An 18779-nucleotide genomic window follows, 5' to 3' on the forward strand; every position below is an offset into this window, starting at 1 on the left:
GGAACTGGCGAGGGGCACTCCGAGTGTGATTGGCCTGAGGCAAGTAACTTTGGGGGAAAGTGTATTTCTTATCCAAGACTGACTCACTTTCGGGACTTGGTCTTCGCCATTCTTCTTTTTCTTTTTTTTCTTCTACTACTTTCCAATTCACTCTCTGTTCATACTCCCTTCCCTGCTTTCTCCAGCTTTTACACAATTCACAATGGCTGCTCCTAACGGTACCACCGGCAATGACTTCACTGTCAAGGCTGGTCTCGCTCAGATGTTGAAGGGTGGCGTGATCATGGATGTGGTGAACGCTGAGCAGGTATGTTCTCTCCTAGCGAGCAATTGATGCGTTTTGAACATGAAAAGCTAACGGAGTGGTTCATCAGGCTCGCATCGCCGAAGAAGCCGGTGCCGCCGCCGTCATGGCCCTCGAGCGTGTCCCCGCCGATATCCGCGTTGAGGGTGGCGTTGCACGCATGTCCGACCCCGGCATGATCAAGGAGATTATGGAGGCCGTGACTATCCCCGTTATGGCCAAGGCTCGTATCGGACACTTCGTTGAATGCCAGGTATGTGATCATCACCTCCATGCGGGGAAGAGAGGGAGGCAAATGGATGGGCATGACCCCGGTGGCGGGAGAGGCGATAAATGTCACAAGGTCACTAACAATTCCCATATAGATCCTCGAAGCTATCGGCGTTGATTACATTGACGAGTCCGAGGTCCTCACTCCGGCCGACGATGTCTACCACGTCACCAAGCACGGTTACAAGGTCCCCTTCGTTTGCGGCTGCCGCAACCTCGGCGAGGCCCTGCGCCGCATCTCTGAGGGCGCCGCCATGATCCGCACCAAGGGTGAGGCCGGAACCGGCGATGTCGTCGAGGCCGTTAAGCACATGCGCACTGTCAATGCCCAGATCAGCCGTGCCCGCGGTATCCTCCTCGCCAGCCAGGACCCCGAGCCTGAGCTGCGCGCTTTCGCCCGTGAGATCGAGGCCCCCTACGAGCTTGTCCGCCAGGCTGCTGAGCTCGGTCGCCTGCCCGTTGTTAACTTCGCCGCTGGTGGTGTTGCAACCCCCGCCGATGCGGCACTCATGATGCAGCTGGGCTGCGACGGCGTCTTTGTTGGCTCCGGTATCTTCAAGTCTGGTGATGCTAAGAAGCGCGCCCGCGCTATCGTCCAGGCTGTCACGCACTACAAGGACCCTAAGGTCTTGGCCGAGGTCAGCCAGGGTCTTGGTGAGGCTATGGTTGGCATTAACGTCAAGCACTTGCCCGAGGCGGAGAAATTGGCCGGCCGTGGCTGGTAAATGTGCTTTCCATGCTTTCTCTTGTTTCTAGCCTTGATCATTGTGTCTAAAAATTTCTTGTACATGAGCCATGAGTAGATGTCTAAAACGACATACAATTTATACGATTTGATACATTTTGTCCTTGTTGAGCCAATCGGTGATTTCGTATTAGTATATCCCGTGGAAAGTGGTATTATTCTCCTACGCGACAAGAACCTGACCTCTACACGGCCCTGCTGCACGATCTAGTAAGCCCAGGAACTAATCAACGTTTCGATAAACTCATAGAACGTTTGACTAAAGCATCTGATAATCTGCGGAACCCCAAATAAACTAGATCCCCAATCCGCCATCTGATAGGCCACCGCCGCCGAGTCACCGAGAGTCCGGGGAAGAGTGCCAGCAAATCTTACCCTTGGGGCGTTTTTTTGGTCGGCCAACGACAACAAGCCAATCGGGGCGTCGGCTGTCATCGTCTGTCACTCCGTAGCTCCGTCTTCTCCGACGACGGCCCGTCGACGGGCAATCGCGGAAAGATGAGGTATTTTATTTGTCCTCCCATTCGCGGAAACGAACTGCAGTATGCCTTTTCTGCTATCCGATATTGATATGTTAGAGCTGCGAATTGTCGACAAGGAGTGCACCTGGGGCTGGCTTTGAGTCTTTGACTTGACCCCCACATACGGGCAAGTAAATCAACTGTCCTTTGTTCTATTACCCTGAGATATATCTAATACCTGTGATCTAGGACAGCTGCGGTGCATTACCATAATGGAACGGTTATTGAGATCGCTAAAATTCCGGCGGAGTACCGCGAACTCATGGAACGTCTGGCTACCACATATAAGCCCTTACCGAACCCAACCCTTGGTTGGATAAGTGGGTTCCATCACGCCTGGTCGATAATCTCCTGCCGGACATGTCCTCGTCGTGGAGAGACTGGTGGCGAGGACTGGACACAAAGCTCGATCGTTTAGTAAAAGCAGATGATGCCGCAATCACCAGTCAATTACTTCAACAAGTCAAAGCCTCCACCGAAGGAACAATGTCCCAGATTCTCGATAGGGTCGCGGTTACAGATCCCGGCTTCCTGTCACTTACCCCAGCGACAATTAACGCTGTACCCGAAATAGTAGATCTTCGCACATGGGTCGGTGATAGCATTTATTACTCCTGACGGCTAATAGAAGCAGATGCCGTCTATAGGGCAAATGGGTATAGGCTATACATTAATAACCTAGATAACTTCCAATGTATAGACGAGATTGCAGACGCACCAGCCCCTCCTATACTTTTCGTTTCCTTGAGCAACGATATGCTCTATACTAGCATTATACATAGTGTCCCCGGCGTTGCGGCATAGGTTGTACAGATTACGAGCTTAGGATACTTCGTCTTATCAAGCAAGACGACCTATGGGAACGCCGTCAGAACTCCGCAACCTCCGTCGGGAATACGAACATCCTATTACGCATATCCTTTTAGCCGGTGAGAGCATAACATACTATGAGTTCTTTACTATCTTAAGGGAATCTATATCAGTTCTCCCGCTTCGTCGTATCAATATCCAAAATACAATAGATCCGAGGCACGCAGCGGCTGTTAGTGCAGCACTCTTCGCCCGAATACGCCAGGAAGTGCAGAGTGACTATATAAAAGAGGGCCGATACGAAGAGGAAAGGATAGGCGAGAGATTATACACTTCCACACAAGAGGAGCTACGCTAAAAGGATGAAATCAATACTATACTACTACTCGCAAAGATCTACAATACCTCTAGAATTCATAAAGTGATAAATGTATAAATCATTGCTTCTCCTCGTGTCTTTCATAGATTAGTTATGTTAGCTATGAAAGCCCTGATCATCATAAGGCTCAACGAAATAGCCTCATGAACCTACCCCGCATCTTTGACTATACTAGAAACGCCTCACGTTAGGCACTAAGAGACCACCATGGAAACGATGAGTGATATACTACTCCGCACTTGCCAGCTTGTCAAAAGAAAAGAACTCATGGCGATGCGCCTTGTCTGGGCGGCTCGAAAACACAAATCATGAGGCAGAGGAAAGCGCATTGGACATAGTCATGCAGCTTCCCTTTGCTTTCCCAACAAGCCACTTCTGATAACCGCTCTCCTGGGTCTCACCATTCGCTAAAAACTCCTAGAACCCAGATCTGCAGCCCAGAATGAAATCTCTGGACGTGGCAGCACGCGGTTCGGGGTCTGACCGTTCACTTCAGCTCTTTGCTTCCCCGCAAATCAGCGTCGACGAGTCAAGCTGCATCAAACCGGTTTGATAACAAGCCGCCCAGAATCGGGGACTGGGCCTGGATAGGACCCGAGCTGCTTTCGATCACTCGCATCATAGCCTTAATCCAGTTGGCTTCGATCCAGCAGTGCATAAGCGCCGTTGGACCCATGTTCGATAATATAAATACGCGTCAAGTGCAAGCAGATGACGTGTTCTATGTACTTTGCAAAGCAGTTGGCTCATAGTCGCATATCCCCATCTTTCACACCCTGAACGTCTATATAAGAATGCATCGAACGTTGGTTATATTGCACTGCTAGAGATTCATTCCTACTATTGCTTCCAGCATTATCTGCGAAAATGGTTAAGAAGATTAAAAAGAAACTTCGTAGCAAGCGTCTGAGCTCAGAAGTACCCGAGGAGCCAATGCTTGCCCAGGTATCTCCAAAGATTGACTATCACCGACCGCTCTCATCGTGAGTCCTTTCATTGACTGACTTCAACTACGTGCTGACCTTCTTGTTGGCCTTATGAATCAACAGCAGTTACTCTCACTATTGGGAGTAAGAATTATACCATACCGGAGCATTTTCTTCGTCAACGCACAAGCATCCAGTACAGTTTGACTTGGTCTACAACAATTGAATTGCCTGATCTTGACGAAGATTGCGGTCACACTTTGGTACATTTCCTATATTCAGGCCAATATGAGACAATCAATTCGCCCCTCGAGGAATGGGCCTCCGACATTGAGAGAGAATATCAGAGAGGCCTTCGCATCTACCAGGCATCCAGAACCTATGATATTGTTGACCTTGAAGCTCTTGCTATACGTAACATCGAACAGCTAGGAGAAGAATTGTCTATCCTCGAGATACTTCGGGCAACGAGGGATGTGTATTCAAGCCTGCCCGAAGGCGAAACATGGCTTCCGAATTATATCGAAAGCAACTTGCAGCTCTTCTTGAATACTAGACAGTCAGACTATGACTTGAATGAACTTTACACTGTCCTTGGCACGAATCATCAATTCGACAATGCAGTGATGAAAGCTTTGGTCGGTATACTGGCCAGTCGTTTGATCGATCGTGGGAATACCTCTCAGAATGGTCAGTCTCGCTGCCAAGAAGATAGATACGATAATGAGGGTGAACAAGTTTGCTAAACATTCTCTAGACGAGATACAAGTCAATGGAGACCACTGCATAGCAGAACCTGCCTGCGAGTCTGTTTCCGATGAGCCTGCTTTTGATGCGTCTCCTGTTGAGGAGCCAGCTGCAGAGGAACCACCTCCACCCGACGAGGAACCATGTTTCATTGAGGAAGAGCCACCGGCGGAGCCACCTCCAGCTGAGGAGGAGCCATATTCACCTGAGTATGAGCTAGCTGCATCGGAGCCATGTCCACCTGGTGAGGGGCTATATCCAATTGAGGAGGCGCCAGCTGCGGAGGAACCTCCTACCAATGAGCCTCTGACTGATGTGTCTGCGGCTGATGTTGAAGAGTGGAGCATTCCTCAGCCGCCATCCGACGTTGATGGTTGGCCAAGTGTCACTGTCTCTCCGGGCGATGCCCCTCGTGCTGAAGAACTCCCTGATGCCACAATCGCACCGCCTGAGCCTTCTACAGAAACTCATCTTTCTCAGGCCACTGTAGCAAGAGCCTCAGTTAAAGACATGGTTTTGTACGAAAATTGGGCTGCCCTTTCGACTAAAGTAAGAGCGAAAAGAATCCGTAAACTTGTGAGACGGAAGCTTCCAATCCCGGATGAAGATGGATTCATCCCATTGTTGTCAACTTGATATCTAATAACCCAACATGTCGTTTTCCCCCGTGTTTAGTCTTGCAGTATTTCGAGGAATAAATGCAAAGTACTGATGGTGATTGCCACGAACTACTATAGCAGTAGCACAGAACCGAACGCGCATACGTATGCCCGCGCTACCGGTTATGGCAGTTGAAGCCCCCGGCGTCAAACTCGGTGGCTCTCATTTTATAGCTCCTGTGAGATTTTCTGTAGTACTTGCAGTCTCTGTGTGAACTGCCGCTACGAGGTATTTCTGTGACCGAATCAATTGATAACGAGATGACTTTTGAGAAAATACTGCGAATGCAAATCTAGATATCTAGTGCACACCCGTTTGATAGCGCTCTCCGAAATAACAACGTCTTCTTAAAACGCGCTCAGAAGTCATCGCCACGACTAATGACCTCTTTGACGTTTGGTCGAAGCAAAATAGTCTTACACTCAACATTAGTAGCTCTTCTCAAGTAGAACCTGGAACGGCAAATGACTCACATGTTCAAATTGAGCCGTGTAAGTCCCTTGTTTCTCAACCAAAGGAGGATAATCTTCCACAATTCCGGACTTCACCAGGTGATTTAGCTGTATCTTTGTCAGTCAAAAGCTCCAACAAGACCGACGTCCGGAACGGAAGTTCATACCCCGAGAAGATACTTTTCTTGCCCAATCCTATCCAAATAGCGTCGACAGAACGGAATTGTGCTAAAGTTCTTCTTGATAGCCCCCAAGACATTCTTGGCAGAAGTCAAAGTCAAACTTTTGGGATTCACGGTCTTATCGCGCATGGCGTAGTGCGAAACTTCGCCTGCTTCGATGAATCGGCCGCTACCGGTACTACCGAAGGTTTCGATAGCGAAGACGTCGCCCTCTTCCATCTTCGTCATATCATCCGTCTTGACGAAGGGAACATTCTTGGTGCCGTGAATCGAGTACGGGAGAATTGTATGGCCGCTCAAGTTACGAATCGCCTTGATCGGGTAAGTAGTGCCGTTGATCTCACACTCGTAACTCTCCATCGCTTCCTGGATATAGCCACCTAACTCCCCGACGCGGACGTCGATACCAGCTTCGCGCACACCGGTATTCGTTGCGTCCTTAACGGCCTCGAGTAGGTTATCATATGTAGGATCGAATGCCATTGTGAAAGCACTATCCACAATCCGACCGCCTACATGAATGCCAATATCGACTTTGAGCACATTGTTTTGCGCAAGCACGGTCTTGCAGCCGGCGTTTGGGCTGTAGTGGGCGACGATATTGTCGATGTTCAAACCGGTGGGGAATCCCATACCGGCGATTAGCGAATCGCCTTCGGTCAAACCATCATGTCCTACTAGACGTCGTGCACTATCCTCGATACCGTTGGCGATATCGAGTAGGCTTTGGCCTGGTTTGATGTTTTTCTGTGCCCACTGACGGACTTGACGATGGGCCTCAGCTGCTTGGCGGTAGTCAGAGAGGAAATCACTATTAAGGTTGTCGAGGTGGCGTTTCTCCTCGTCGGTCGTGCGATATCGGTTGTCGTCCTTGTATTCGACCTCTTCGCCCTTGGGATAGGTGTTGTTTGGGAATAACTGCGAGATGGGAATAGATGGCGGATCGGTCTGCACCTTCGGCTGCTTCTTCTTAGGCTTCCTCTTTTTGTTCTTCTTTTTCTTGGCGCCGCCTTCAGTAGCTACTGCGGGGGTGTCTTCGGTGACATCGTCTTCTGAGTCTGCTGCTTCATTTGTAGTCCCGTTTGCTGCGGAATCAGGAATGTGGGCTTCATTTGCACCGGCATCTGGACGTTGAAAAAAGGGATTAGCTCGTGTTACCGCTGCGTGTATACATCAGAACCCGAAGACCCTTACCACTGATCTTCAGCTTCTCGAGAAGCTCTGGTGGGTCGATAGTCATATTTAGCGTAACCTGTGGGTTGTATCCCGCACGTATAACAGTTGTTAAATCTGGAGTCGAGAGGGGTCACACATGTGTAGTCCTAGAGGAAGCCAACTAGCGCGCGAGATTGGCCACACACAACCCACCAAAAAGCACACAGAAAAGTTTGCTCGGAGTATCCGACGGACCGTCTGGGATTTGGAGAAATCGAGTTAATTGTCATCAATTATCCTGGTTTCAGGACACTATCCCCTTTCGGGCTCATGTCCGGTGGCTAGGGGCCAAAAGACGGTGTCAGCCTCTCGTTGAACAAGAACTCCGCAGTACAAGTGCCTAGATCCCAAAGGGAACGTACATATCCCGGGTATGGCCCCAGTACGGAGTAATGGTCAAGCCATAGAGATGGCACCTACAAAATCAGGTGTCTCGTACGGAGTACTCCGTACTCCATACGAGACTAGCAAATAAGCGCCTTCCAAGACTCCCCCAAGTGGAACCCAACCAATCCAAACGGTCCAGCGCGAGACCAACCAGGTCTCGTAAAAAGCAAAGTAACTGCCCGTGTTTCTTTGTCTCAGTTCGAGGGCTACATGCACGGTCACGTGGCAGGGGACTGTACAAAGTACGTCTGGTTTCAAGCCATCGTCCGATCTCATCCTGTAATTCGGAGTACAAGCCTCAAATCACCGCGACGATGTCCGATTCCCAGATCAAGTGCTCGGGGGCTGATTGCGATAATGAAGCCGGGACATTGCAATGCCCAACGTGTCTGAAGCAAGGCCTCAAAGGCAGTTTCTTCTGTGCCCAAGACTGCTTCAAGAGGAATTGGGTATGTCATGTTGACCCGGACGTTCTGACTGCGAATCTGACGCTGATCATATCTACCTAGTCCGCACACAAGACGATACATAAGGCTCAAAATGGTAACTATTTCACATAGGTGACTTATACTCGTTACCTATGCACTCAGAGCATTGTTTTCTGTTTTTCTAACGGCAATACAGTTGGCCAATTTTACAACCCATTCCCGACATACCCATACAGTGGCACTGTCAGGCCAGTATACCCATTGTCCCCGCGACGAGCTGTACCCAAAACGATTAAACATCCCGATTGGGCTGAGACCGGTATTCCAAAACGTGAGATGCGCCTAAGCAGGTCGAAATGGGATCTCTTGGATGCAACAGGCCAGGAAGCAATGCGCAAAGTATGCAGACTAGCTCGGGAAGTACTCGACATAACCGCTGCGGCAATGAAGCCAGGCGTAACGACAGATTACCTTGATGAAATCTGCCATAATGCCTGTGTGGAACGAGAGGTGAGTGAGGCTTATACTTACGAAGTTTATACTTATGAGTTTTATATTCATAAAGCACTATTAACATATTCGCTAACCCGGGAGGTAGTCATATCCTTCTCCACTTAATTACAACCACTTTCCTAAGTCATTATGTACATCGCCCAATGAGGTCGTATGCCACGGAATTCCCGATCAGCGGGTTCTTCTTGACGGCGACATTCTCAATCTCGACATTTCCCTATACCATGGTGGATACCATGCCGATCTGAACGAAACCTATTACATTGGTGATAAGGCAAAAGCGGATCCGGAATCGATTAAGCTCATTGAAACAACGCGAGAGGCCTTAGACATGGCTATCGAGATCATCAAGCCAGGCACACCAATTCGTGACTTCGGCAAGATTATTGAGAAGCATGCGGCCTCTAGAGGCCTTGTCGTCATCAAGACTTGGGGCGGTCACGGCATCAATTCGGAGTTCCACCCTCCTCCCTGGATTCCCCACTACGCCAAGAACAAGGCCGTGGGGACATGTAAACCGGGAATGACGTTCACGATTGAACCTATCTTGTCTTTGGGCGTCAACCGAGAAGTCTATTGGCCGGATAACTGGACAAATGTTACGGTGGATGGTAAACGGACAGCACAGTTCGGTGCGTATAAACCTTTCAAGGAGCCAGTTGCAGGCATTGGATACTAATTCGGAATTTATAGAGCATACTTTGCTTGTTACGGAAACAGGCGTCGAGGTTTTGACAGCGAGACTGGAGAACTCTCCAGGAGGGCCGATTCCCATACCCGGAAGTGAGGATGGAAATGCAAAGAAATGATGATCTTGGCAATTTAACAGGTGTCATTCTGGTCTGTCCATTGGAGGAACTCTTGCATCTGGAGCTGTGCTACTTCTTGTCATGGGGCCTTATCTGTGTACATTACAATGGCTCAGTTGTGCCGCCAGATTTGCAAGATACATGCGTTCAGGTTGTAAGACAGGCTCTTCCTCCCAATTCCTTGATGCAATCTTGCATGTAATGGGTTGCAACTCTGTCTATCCGATGGTTGGGGCACAGGAGGTAATCGTGCCACGCGCCCAACACCACTACCGTGGGTTCAGCATTTGATGAACAAGAGGAGGGAGAGTCAGAAAGGAAATATCAAGCAATAGGAACTATTCGAATGAAATCTTCAAATAAAAAAAAAAGAAATAGGCGATCGGGTCCTAACGGTCCTTTCTCGGTAGAAGACTGCGCGAATCAAATCTGGCACCAATCCGTTTTATTGGACAGTGCTTTTTGGAACATAACCTTCTAAGAAAGGCTAGGATATTTGAGCCAGGACAATCACACAGCCACTGGTCGGATCTGTCGACAGGGAAGGAGTTGTCCTTTTACTGAAGGGAACCAGGGCAAACATACTTCCCAATCGGGAAGGTGGTATCACGTGACTATCCGGCTCCTTCCCTTCTTTCTCTTTGATCTTCCCATTCCTAAAGTACCTGTGTAATTTAATACAACTCGTCTACTGTTGACTACTTGAGACCTCCCATGAGAGCTGCCTCTCCAACAATGAGAGCCCCTTATCGGGTGCTTTTCGACAAGCCTAACACGCAACTATATATCAACATGCTCAAGTATACATACGCAAGGTTGACACTTCCGAGATATGTATATTCCCAGCACTTTAGTCTTTTCTATTAATCAATCAAGCATTAAATTGCCGTATGAAACGTACATGTATATTCTCATTGGCTTTAGCAATCTGTAACCAATATAGGCGGTATAGAGTGACGCACACTACATTGTGACCACGAGGGGGTACAGACAAGCCTTTAGCCTAGAAATTCCACTGATAGTAAAACTAACTGCAACAAAGATAAACCTTAAGATGAAAGGACCATGCTGAGATAGTCTTAGGACTCGGGCCCAACCCCAAAGTACATAGCCAGGTCCCATCCATTGCCTTTCCCGGATATACATCTTCACATTCGGCCGATCTACTTCCGCATAGTACTAATCACACCAGGATTGAACGTCGAGGACTAGTCGTCGATGTACTTTCTTCTGATCTATCCAGAATGGGGTTTTATCCCGCATCTCCACATTAGAAGTTAGTCTCGAAAAGAAAGGTGAAATAGCCTCACTGGCTTGGTCTGGTCCTCCGCGATACTGAGAAGTAGACCGAGACTTAAGGCAACTTGCTTCTCAGTGAGTTCAAGAAGCTGTGAAAGTGAGGTAACTGAGAGCGGGCTCTCAAGCATTACGATTGCGCCCACGATTTCCTGAAATTCCTGGACTAATTGTTCTTTCTAAGTTCTTTGAGCTTCTGGAGGACGCCTTCAAGGCCTGCAATCGTCTGTTTTAATGCCGTTTTTAATGCCAGGATGTCATCCCGTGACTCTTTTATCTCCTGGATGTAGCCTCCGCAATCTTCAAAACACTTCCCGTGAGTTGAATGATCGCGATAACACTCGCAGCTCCTTCCATATTGTACAATGTAGACGCGGACGCAACCCTTGGCCCTCCTCGGGATAGAAGCGACATAAGTATGATGAGACATCTGAGGAGTGTAGAGATATTGCTGAAGAGATGCGAGGGGTAAGTCCAGAAAATGACGCGCAGGCGATGATAGTCATGCTCTCTTCGTGCCCAGGTGCGATGGAGTCAAGACGGAAGCCTATCTTTGTCCTATTATTCAAGCTCGCCTGTATAGACTATCTGGGGACCAAACAACCAAGCCCACTGCCTGGAATAGAATACAAAGCTTATATGCACTAGCATGTTATGGTGTGCGCTACGGATATAAGATCCCCATATGTATTAGCTACTTGCAGCGTCTGGTTGATCGGCGCGCATCGAACCCACCCCCATTGGCCCACGCTTCTTACCTCTACTTCTCAGGTAGACCGTGCGATAGACACGGTCGGGGTGCTTCGACAGGCACTATTAACGCTACAGCTGGTTCGCGGTATATGGTGTCGAGCATGGGCTGTCTGTATGCTTGGCCATCGTAGCCTCACCCGCTTCCCGTCACCCGCACTCACCTAGGATCAGGTGTTGTTAAGGACATGATCTAAAAGAGGATGGAAAAAAAAGCGTGTTCAATTATGCCGCTTAGAGAAAAGCGGATGGAATCTTGGAAATATGATCAAATCAAGCTACACCGCGCATATCATGCAAATGGATATCTAAATGAACGAACCGAAGTTGCAGGGCCCATCAACTCCAATCATCAGGTCATGTATCAGCCATGCAAGCTTCATTATTGGGCATAGTCAAAATTCATCCCACGGCATTTCAGCCAGAAGGAACGCACAAGGTCCAGAGACTGCTTCTGAGCACCTCGAGCAATAGCAAGAGACTCCAGGAACCGTGATTTGTCTTGCGCTGACAGAAGCGGTACTTGCTGTCCGTTTGTATCTGTGACCTGGGCATTCAAAGAATTGAGTGCAGCGCTCAGAGCCGGGCGCGCCAATGCCATCTTTTTGAAAATGGTTCGGCGCAGAGTATCGTTCAGAGAGATCAAGTCTGATCTGGCACACCGGCCGGCAATCTGCTGGACTATTGTGTAACACAAGCGAGGAACAAACTCTTGATGAACGGATTCGATAATGTGCATTTCCTCCGGAGAGCTTCCACGGAGATCGATTAATGCAACCCAGAACGTAGAAGCAGATCGAAGAGGGAGTGGCTCGGGTCGTGTTAATGCGTGCATTGCGAAATGGAGTAGGACGGCGAGGGGAGACTCCGCGCTCAGATCTGACTTCATTGGTGTGAACAGAATCGGATAATACTTTGGCAAAAGACGTGCGAGGAAGTCAATACCGGCATTGGCGGTTTCCGGATCATAGGTTTCCGGGTTCTGGAGCATCGAAGAGAAGAGCTGGGCAACATGATCGATGAGTGCCTCGGCCTCATTGCGAATGTTCATCGCATGCCGAGAGTGCGATGCCAAGAAGGATGAGGCAGTGGCCATGATGACATCTGTGCCAGAGATACCGAGTGGGAAGCTCTTGATGAAATCGACTGTCATGGAAGGCGGGAAGACAAAAAGCCCTGCACGCTCAGTGTAGCCAGCTCTCAAAATATCACAGGCTGCTTCAATGATACTGTTGTCCACAGGGAAGTCGACAACCAGAAGTCTCATAGCCTCCATGATCAGGCGTTGGGCTTCGGCGCCTGGTCCGGAGTTCCAGAAGGATGGAGGGTACGGGTCTCCATCCTTCAAAGTATCGATATCGATGATGTCGCTCTCCGACCGAAGGCCTTTTCCAATACTGGCAATGCAGCTCAGCACAAGGTGCCCACGGAGGCGACCAGGTTCATGCCCATGACTGGCAACTTCCTCCCGTGCGGTGTTGGCCTCCTGAACAAAGAATCCCAGAATCCTCTCGAGGGTTTGTACTTTTTCTTGGTCGCTGGGCAAACTTTGAATTATTGTCGCGATTCCTTCTAGAACCTTGGGCATTGTAGAAACAGTTGCTGTCGGCTTGCTTCTGAACTGATCTAGTTGGTCTAAGAAAGCTGGGAGGTCTGACGTCAAAACGCGAGCGCACGACTTTGAAAGAGTCAAAATGGACCTTGATGCCGCTTGTGCACATAACTCGAAGTTGAGAGATTCGAACAAGATGTTCAAGACACCAGGAAGTAATGAACTGTGACGCTCAAAGTAGGATTCGTACTTTCCGAAGGAATCCACGAGGGTCTGACGAGCCTTGAGCGGAATTCCAGTCTCACCACCGGCGCAAAGACGGGAGAAGGCATCGCTGCTAAAGATAGCATCGAGACATTGATCGGCATGGCCATTTTCATCCACAGCTTCTGAAAGCTGAGCGATACAAAACATAGCAGTCTCAAAATTGCGCCAATCCAGGTCTTGTAGGCTGGATGTGGCGCTTCTTTGAAAGACAATCACCAGGTCAACACCGAGGACTGGATATGCTGAAAGTAGGTAATCACATGCCTCATGACGGAAGGCATTGAATTCACTCCGCTCTTCATCAGTCCAATCTTCCAAATCTTCGGATGTTGGGTATAGCAACTTGTTGGAAAGAGATAGCACAACTTCAGCGAGATGCAACTTTACCAAATCATGCCGGGGGCTACCCTTTTCGAGTTGATCAGGGACGCTCTCTGCGATCTCGTTCCAGAACTCCAACACACGCGGAGTTCCGAGATCGTCAATTGCAGCATAACCAGGAGTTTTGAGAATAGCATGAATAAGGATGAGAAGATCTGCATTGTATGGGACCTCGGGGCCGCTGAAAACATCCAAGTGCAAATGTGAGACATATGCAATCAGGAGGTCAACAAACGACATACTCTCAGTTCCTTCGGTACCCTGGCTCACTGCAATAATGTGGGATTTCACAATTGAGTTAGTAAGATATGAAGCAAGCATCTCCAAGGAAATGCTGTTGAAAGCCCAGCGGCGAGTTTCGAAGGCCTGGGTCAGAATAGAAGCTGCACTTTCAGTCAAGCTGTCTATACTCAATGCTTTTAAGATAGTTTGGCCGCATTCCACGGCCAGTATAGTAATATCTTCGGCAGACGAGCGTTGGCGATTTCCATGGACACCGAGCCATGTCTACAGGGCAGTCAAATTAGTGATTGCGTGCTTTGAGTTCCCAGCTTGGAGTGACTCACTTTCCATGAATTCATAGCTTCAACAGCCAAGGCTACGGCAACCGAATCAACCTCAGCTGCTCCGGCATGCTCCATTATTTCCATAAGAACGAATCGGCCCAGAAGCAACCCATCTTTGATGTTCAATATGGCTCGCTGGATAGCGGATGAATCTCCGACTCCATCCTGAGGTTCGGAGTCTAGCCGGAGAGCCTCCTCGGCAAGAGCAATTGAAAAAAATAGGAGAGCGCCTGATGCATTTTTGTTTAACGCTGGCAGTATCTTTTCCTGGAAATCCACCACCTGTGATTGTTCTTCGGATATGTATCCACCATGAATGAGGCTTGCAGCCAGCTGTTGTATAGCTTGCTTCCAGGGTGTAACGGGGTGCCTAAATATGGCGACCAAGCTTGAAGCAAGCTTTCGCAGTACCATTGCTTGTTCACCATTAGTAACCAAGGCGACGAAACGATTTATCAGATGCTGCATGATCTCCGAGGCCGTATTTTCGTTAATTTCGCTCCTGTTAATAGCTATAATCAGCGATTGCTCGAGGGAAAAAGGTGAGTCGAGTTAGCGGTTGATCCAGGGTGTTGACCCTACCATGAGACATTGATTTTCACTGTGAAGGTGAGTGCTCCCATAAACCGATGCTGGACGGAGTAGTGGTTTTGAAGGAGCGAATCCGCAATTGCCCATGCATTGTCAGTCTTCTGAAGTTGCTGAAGACGCGTCTGAATCTCATTAATCCTAGTGGGGTCTCGTTGATTTCCTGGATCATAAAGGTCAGTGACCAGCTAGGTCTTTGTTAGCCGCTGGATCTCGAAGATGGACATTGTGCTCATGCCTTATGAGCTTCTGAGATAGACTCTCTGGCACCAAGGCCCTCGTCAGACATCCACGTTGCCATGTTGTCTCAGCAAGCGCGTGTAGTTGGGAATGTGAAAAAGAGAAGTGTACATACAGGCCTGGGGGGCTTTGGCGGGCAGAATCTGTATGTTTGTATCATTCATCCAATCATCAGTAAGGCGGTCTTGTAGGCGGTCAATGCGGGGCATGCTCAGGATATGGGGCGGATATAATAATATAACGGTGTACACAGCTTGACCTATCCAACCTATGTTGACCGAGGGGGAAAAATCAGTCAAAACTCAGATTATCCTACAAGTCTTACTGATGATGATATATCAGTACCGTCCGATTACACAATATATTACGACCTTGACTAACAGTCGCTTTTATGGTGGGGACTACCTAGGTATGTACATAGTAATTAACATTGTATAACTTTGGGACTTTACGACATGTACTCCATCCGTGTGACACCAAGTAGTCGGTGCAATAATAAACTTCCCATCACAGCAATCTTGCTGCTTTCGTCAAAAGTACTATCTTAGATATCTACATAATTGGACACATATAAGGTCTGGTATAAGTCCTTACACAAAGGAATCAAGGCAATTATATATAGATAGATCTGTGGACGATACAACTATCCATGGCATTTAAAGCCCAATATCATCAGACTATTCAAAGACCTACAACAGTTGCAGAGTTGTAGATAAAGTCATTGTACGGAGTATATACTCAATGTTGACAAGCCCATAATAGTTAACAATAGAATGCAAACATGACAATACAAGTGGGCCGTGTGTAGCCGCGTCAGAATTCCGGAGATTGCCCTATCACCTCTCATCAGTAAAGGCCACTCACGCCATTAACGGAACTAGCTCGCTGTCATCCACTTATCAGGCCTCCTCAATCCCGACGGCGCTCGCTTAGCTCATTGAGAAGCTGAACAACTCGAGCACTAGGCATCTCTTGCAGCATTCCCGTGCCCATGCTCCTCCCCCGTCCAATTCACCTTCCGTGGACTTCGTTACGATCGCTAAGGCCCCTCTCCCGCCCAAGATTCTTCTCTGTTTTTGGTCCACGTTATACAATCGATATGGAGACCGTGAATACTTCTGATCGCTTGTCAAAGCTGAGGCAGTTGATGCAGCAGCACAAGGTGGATGTTTACAGTATGACATCATTTTTGTTTCCCCCATGTGTTGTTTGCATGTTTATGTCGCGATTCGTACTTATCAGGTTCATATAGTTGTGCCCTCAGAAGACAGCCACCAATCCGAGTACATTGCGCCATGTGATGCCCGTCGAGGTTAGCGATTATCCCCTTATCGGCCTGCCGGTGTCGGCAACTAAGATTTCCATACGTAGAATTCATTTCGGGATTCTCGGGCTCCGCAGGCACTGCTATTATCTCTTTGAGCAAAGCAGCTCTCTCGACCGATGGACGATACTTCAACCAAGCCGCAAAGCAACTAGATAACAACTGGCAGCTTCTGAAGAGTGGAAATGAGGGGGTGCCTACATGGCAGGAATGGTACGATATAAGCCTAATGCGGGGTATCCAATATGGGGACTGATATTTTTCTTAGGACCACGGAGGAAGCCCAAGGTGGAAAGGCCGTTGGTGTCGATCCCTCGCTGATCACAGCATGTAAGTGTAGCTATTTGGAAAGTGGAAGTGGATGGCAGCGTTGACTTTTCATAGCTGGTGCCCGGAAACTGGCAGAGACCCTTGAAAGAAATGGTTCATCGCTTGTGGGCGTCCGGGAAAACTTGATCGACTTGGTTTGGGGTGAGGGTCGCCCCGCGCGTCCTATCGAGAAAGTGCGCGTGCATCCTGAGAAGTATGCTGGAAAATCGTTCCAGGAGAAGGTCACCGAGCTGCGGAAGGAGCTTGAGCAAAAGAAGAAAGCTGGTTTTGTCATCTGTATGATTGTCTTGCCCATATTCCCGTCCTGAAAAGTCACTAATCCCTGGTAGCCATGCTTGATGAGATTGCTTGGCTATTCAACCTGAGAGGAACTGAGTAAGAAAAACGCCTTCCACATGGTCCATCATGAACAGTTAACTTACTACGACCAGTATTCCTTACAACCCTGTCTTTTTCTCTTATGTCATCATTACACCCACCACCGCTGAGATCTACGTCGACGATGAAAAGTTGACTCCGGAGGTCAAGGCTCACTTGGGACAAGATGTTATTGTGAAGCCATACGACTCTATCTTTGCTGACGCTCAGGCTCTCAGCGCCAAAGGCCAGTCTGCAACTGGGAACGCCGGCAAATTTTTGCTGTCAAACAAGGGTTCCTGGGCTCTCAGCCTTAGCCTTGGTGGCGAGGGACAGGTCGAAGAGACTCGTAGTCCAGTCGCAGATGCCAAGGCTATTAAGAATGAGGTTGAACTCGAGGGAATGCGGGCTTGCCATATCCGCGACGGTGCTGCATTGACTGAGTACTTTGCTTGGCTTGAAAATGAACTTGTCAACAAGAAGACTGTCATGGATGAAGTTGATGGAGCTGATAAGCTGGAGCAGATCCGCTCTAAGCGTGATCTGTTCGCTGGTCTCTCTTTCGATACCATTTCCTCGACCGGACCTAACGGAGCTGTCATTCACTATAAGCCCGAGAAGGGACATTGTTCTATAATTGACCCCAATGCCATCTATCTCTGCGACTCTGGATGTCAATACTTGGATGGAACGACAGACACCACGAGAACATTCCATTTTGGTGTTCCTACTGATTTCGAAAAGCGTGCTTTCACTTTGGTACTCAAGGGAACTATTGGAATTGACATGGCCGTGTTCCCCAAAGGCACTAGTGGCTTTGCAATTGATGTCTTGGCCCGCCAACATTTGTGGAAGGAAGGTTTGGACTACCTCCACGGAACTGGCCATGGTGTTGGCTCTTACCTGGTAGGCTTTGTCTCTGAACAAATGTCTTGCATCTTACTAACTTATAACTAGAACGTTCACGAGGGTCCTATTGGCATTGGAACTCGTGTTCAGTACACCGAAGTCCCCATTGCGGCCGGAAACGTTATCTCGGATGGTTTGTATCATTTCCCTATCCATCGAAATCTCAAACTAATGATTGGCATAGAACCTGGATACTACGAGGATGGCAAGTTCGGCATTCGAATTGAAAGTGGGTTATACCGTCTATGGATGCGATTAGAAAAAATACTAACCCGGTTTTCCACAGATATTGTCATGGCTAGAGAGGTCAAAACTGCCTACAATTTCGGCGACAAGCAGTGGCTAGGCTTTGAGCATGTTACGATGACTCCCATTGGTAGAAACCTGATTGAACCGTCGCTTTTGAGCGACGCCGAGCTGAAGTGGGTGAATGATTACCATGCTGAGATCTGGGCTAAGACAGAGCATTTCTTCCGGGATGACGAACTGACACGCTCGTGGCTCGAGCGTGAGACCCAACCTATCTCCAAATAAGTACCCAGGGATCTTGTTGGGCTGTTGGCTGGGAGAGGGGGGTTGGTCATTGATTAAACTCCGCATTATATAGTTCCATATGGCCCGGAATATACACATTTAATGCTGCGTTTGGATCAATTGCAGATGAGAGCACAGATTCTAATAACAAAGCTAACCAAAAATAGAATAAAAACAAATGACACTCTTACCGCAATGAAAAATGTAGCGTATACATACAGCCACCGATGTGACTGCCAACTGGCCAGTGGAATGCGGGAAGGAAGCTCTAGTGGAGCCTGACACTCGGCCCGGCCTGTTTCAACACCATCATTCATACCGGCCTGACTATTACTTC

At 48.5% G+C, this 18779-nt stretch overlaps 7 protein-coding genes across 7 annotated transcripts; 5 read left to right on the top strand and 2 right to left on the bottom strand.

Annotated features, from left to right (window-relative positions):
• Nucleotides 1-202: 202 nt before the first annotated feature.
• Nucleotides 203-1299, top strand: N7457_001427 (pyridoxal 5'-phosphate synthase subunit PdxS; the record flags this gene model as incomplete). Its single annotated transcript, XM_057172473.1, has 3 exons — nt 203-307; nt 375-557; nt 670-1299. 3 exons carry the CDS (start codon nt 203-205, stop codon nt 1297-1299), a joined length of 918 nt encoding a protein of 305 aa, XP_057036376.1.
• Nucleotides 1300-2052: 753 nt separating this feature from the next.
• On the top strand, nt 2053-2644 carry N7457_001428 (uncharacterized protein; the record flags this gene model as incomplete). The annotated part of the gene is given in 3 exon segments (XM_057172474.1): nt 2053-2151; nt 2162-2435; nt 2469-2644. The coding sequence occupies 3 exon segments, from the start codon at nt 2053-2055 to the stop codon at nt 2642-2644; spliced, it is 549 nt and encodes a 182-aa protein (XP_057036377.1).
• Nucleotides 2645-3896: 1252 nt separating this feature from the next.
• N7457_001429 (uncharacterized protein) lies at nt 3897-5497 on the top strand (the record flags this gene model as incomplete). Its single annotated transcript, XM_057172475.1, has 4 exons — nt 3897-3974; nt 4153-4684; nt 4713-5251; nt 5378-5497. The coding sequence occupies 4 exons, from the start codon at nt 3897-3899 to the stop codon at nt 5495-5497; spliced, it is 1269 nt and encodes a 422-aa protein (XP_057036378.1).
• A 223-nt stretch (nt 5498-5720) lies between these two features.
• On the bottom strand, nt 5721-7236 carry N7457_001430 (methionine aminopeptidase 2; the record flags this gene model as incomplete). The annotated part of the gene is made up of 4 exons (XM_057172476.1): nt 5721-5777; nt 5836-5922; nt 5982-7120; nt 7191-7236. The coding sequence occupies 4 exons, from the start codon at nt 7234-7236 to the stop codon at nt 5721-5723; spliced, it is 1329 nt and encodes a 442-aa protein (XP_057036379.1).
• Nucleotides 7237-7912: 676 nt separating this feature from the next.
• N7457_001431 (uncharacterized protein) lies at nt 7913-9348 on the top strand (the record flags this gene model as incomplete). The annotated part of the gene is made up of 5 exons (XM_057172477.1): nt 7913-8047; nt 8108-8141; nt 8223-8536; nt 8625-9171; nt 9233-9348. 5 exons carry the CDS (start codon nt 7913-7915, stop codon nt 9346-9348), a joined length of 1146 nt encoding a protein of 381 aa, XP_057036380.1.
• Nucleotides 9349-11776: 2428 nt separating this feature from the next.
• On the bottom strand, nt 11777-15148 carry N7457_001432 (putative importin 13; the record flags this gene model as incomplete). The annotated part of the gene is made up of 5 exons (XM_057172478.1): nt 11777-14101; nt 14161-14662; nt 14743-14936; nt 14974-15054; nt 15104-15148. The coding sequence occupies 5 exons, from the start codon at nt 15146-15148 to the stop codon at nt 11777-11779; spliced, it is 3147 nt and encodes a 1048-aa protein (XP_057036381.1).
• Nucleotides 15149-15979: 831 nt separating this feature from the next.
• ampp (aminopeptidase P) lies at nt 15980-18442 on the top strand (the record flags this gene model as incomplete). Its single annotated transcript, XM_057172479.1, has 10 exons — nt 15980-16163; nt 16241-16300; nt 16360-16525; nt 16581-16642; nt 16697-16918; nt 16972-17017; nt 17074-17905; nt 17957-18041; nt 18093-18137; nt 18195-18442. The coding sequence occupies 10 exons, from the start codon at nt 15980-15982 to the stop codon at nt 18440-18442; spliced, it is 1950 nt and encodes a 649-aa protein (XP_057036382.1).
• Between the last annotated feature and the right edge of the window lie 337 nt (nt 18443-18779).

This window comes from Penicillium paradoxum, assembly GCF_028828445.1.
Source record: "Penicillium paradoxum strain IBT 22861 chromosome Unknown utg000002l_segment0_segment0, whole genome shotgun sequence".
NCBI classification, from domain to species: Eukaryota; Fungi; Ascomycota; class Eurotiomycetes; order Eurotiales; family Aspergillaceae; genus Penicillium; species Penicillium paradoxum.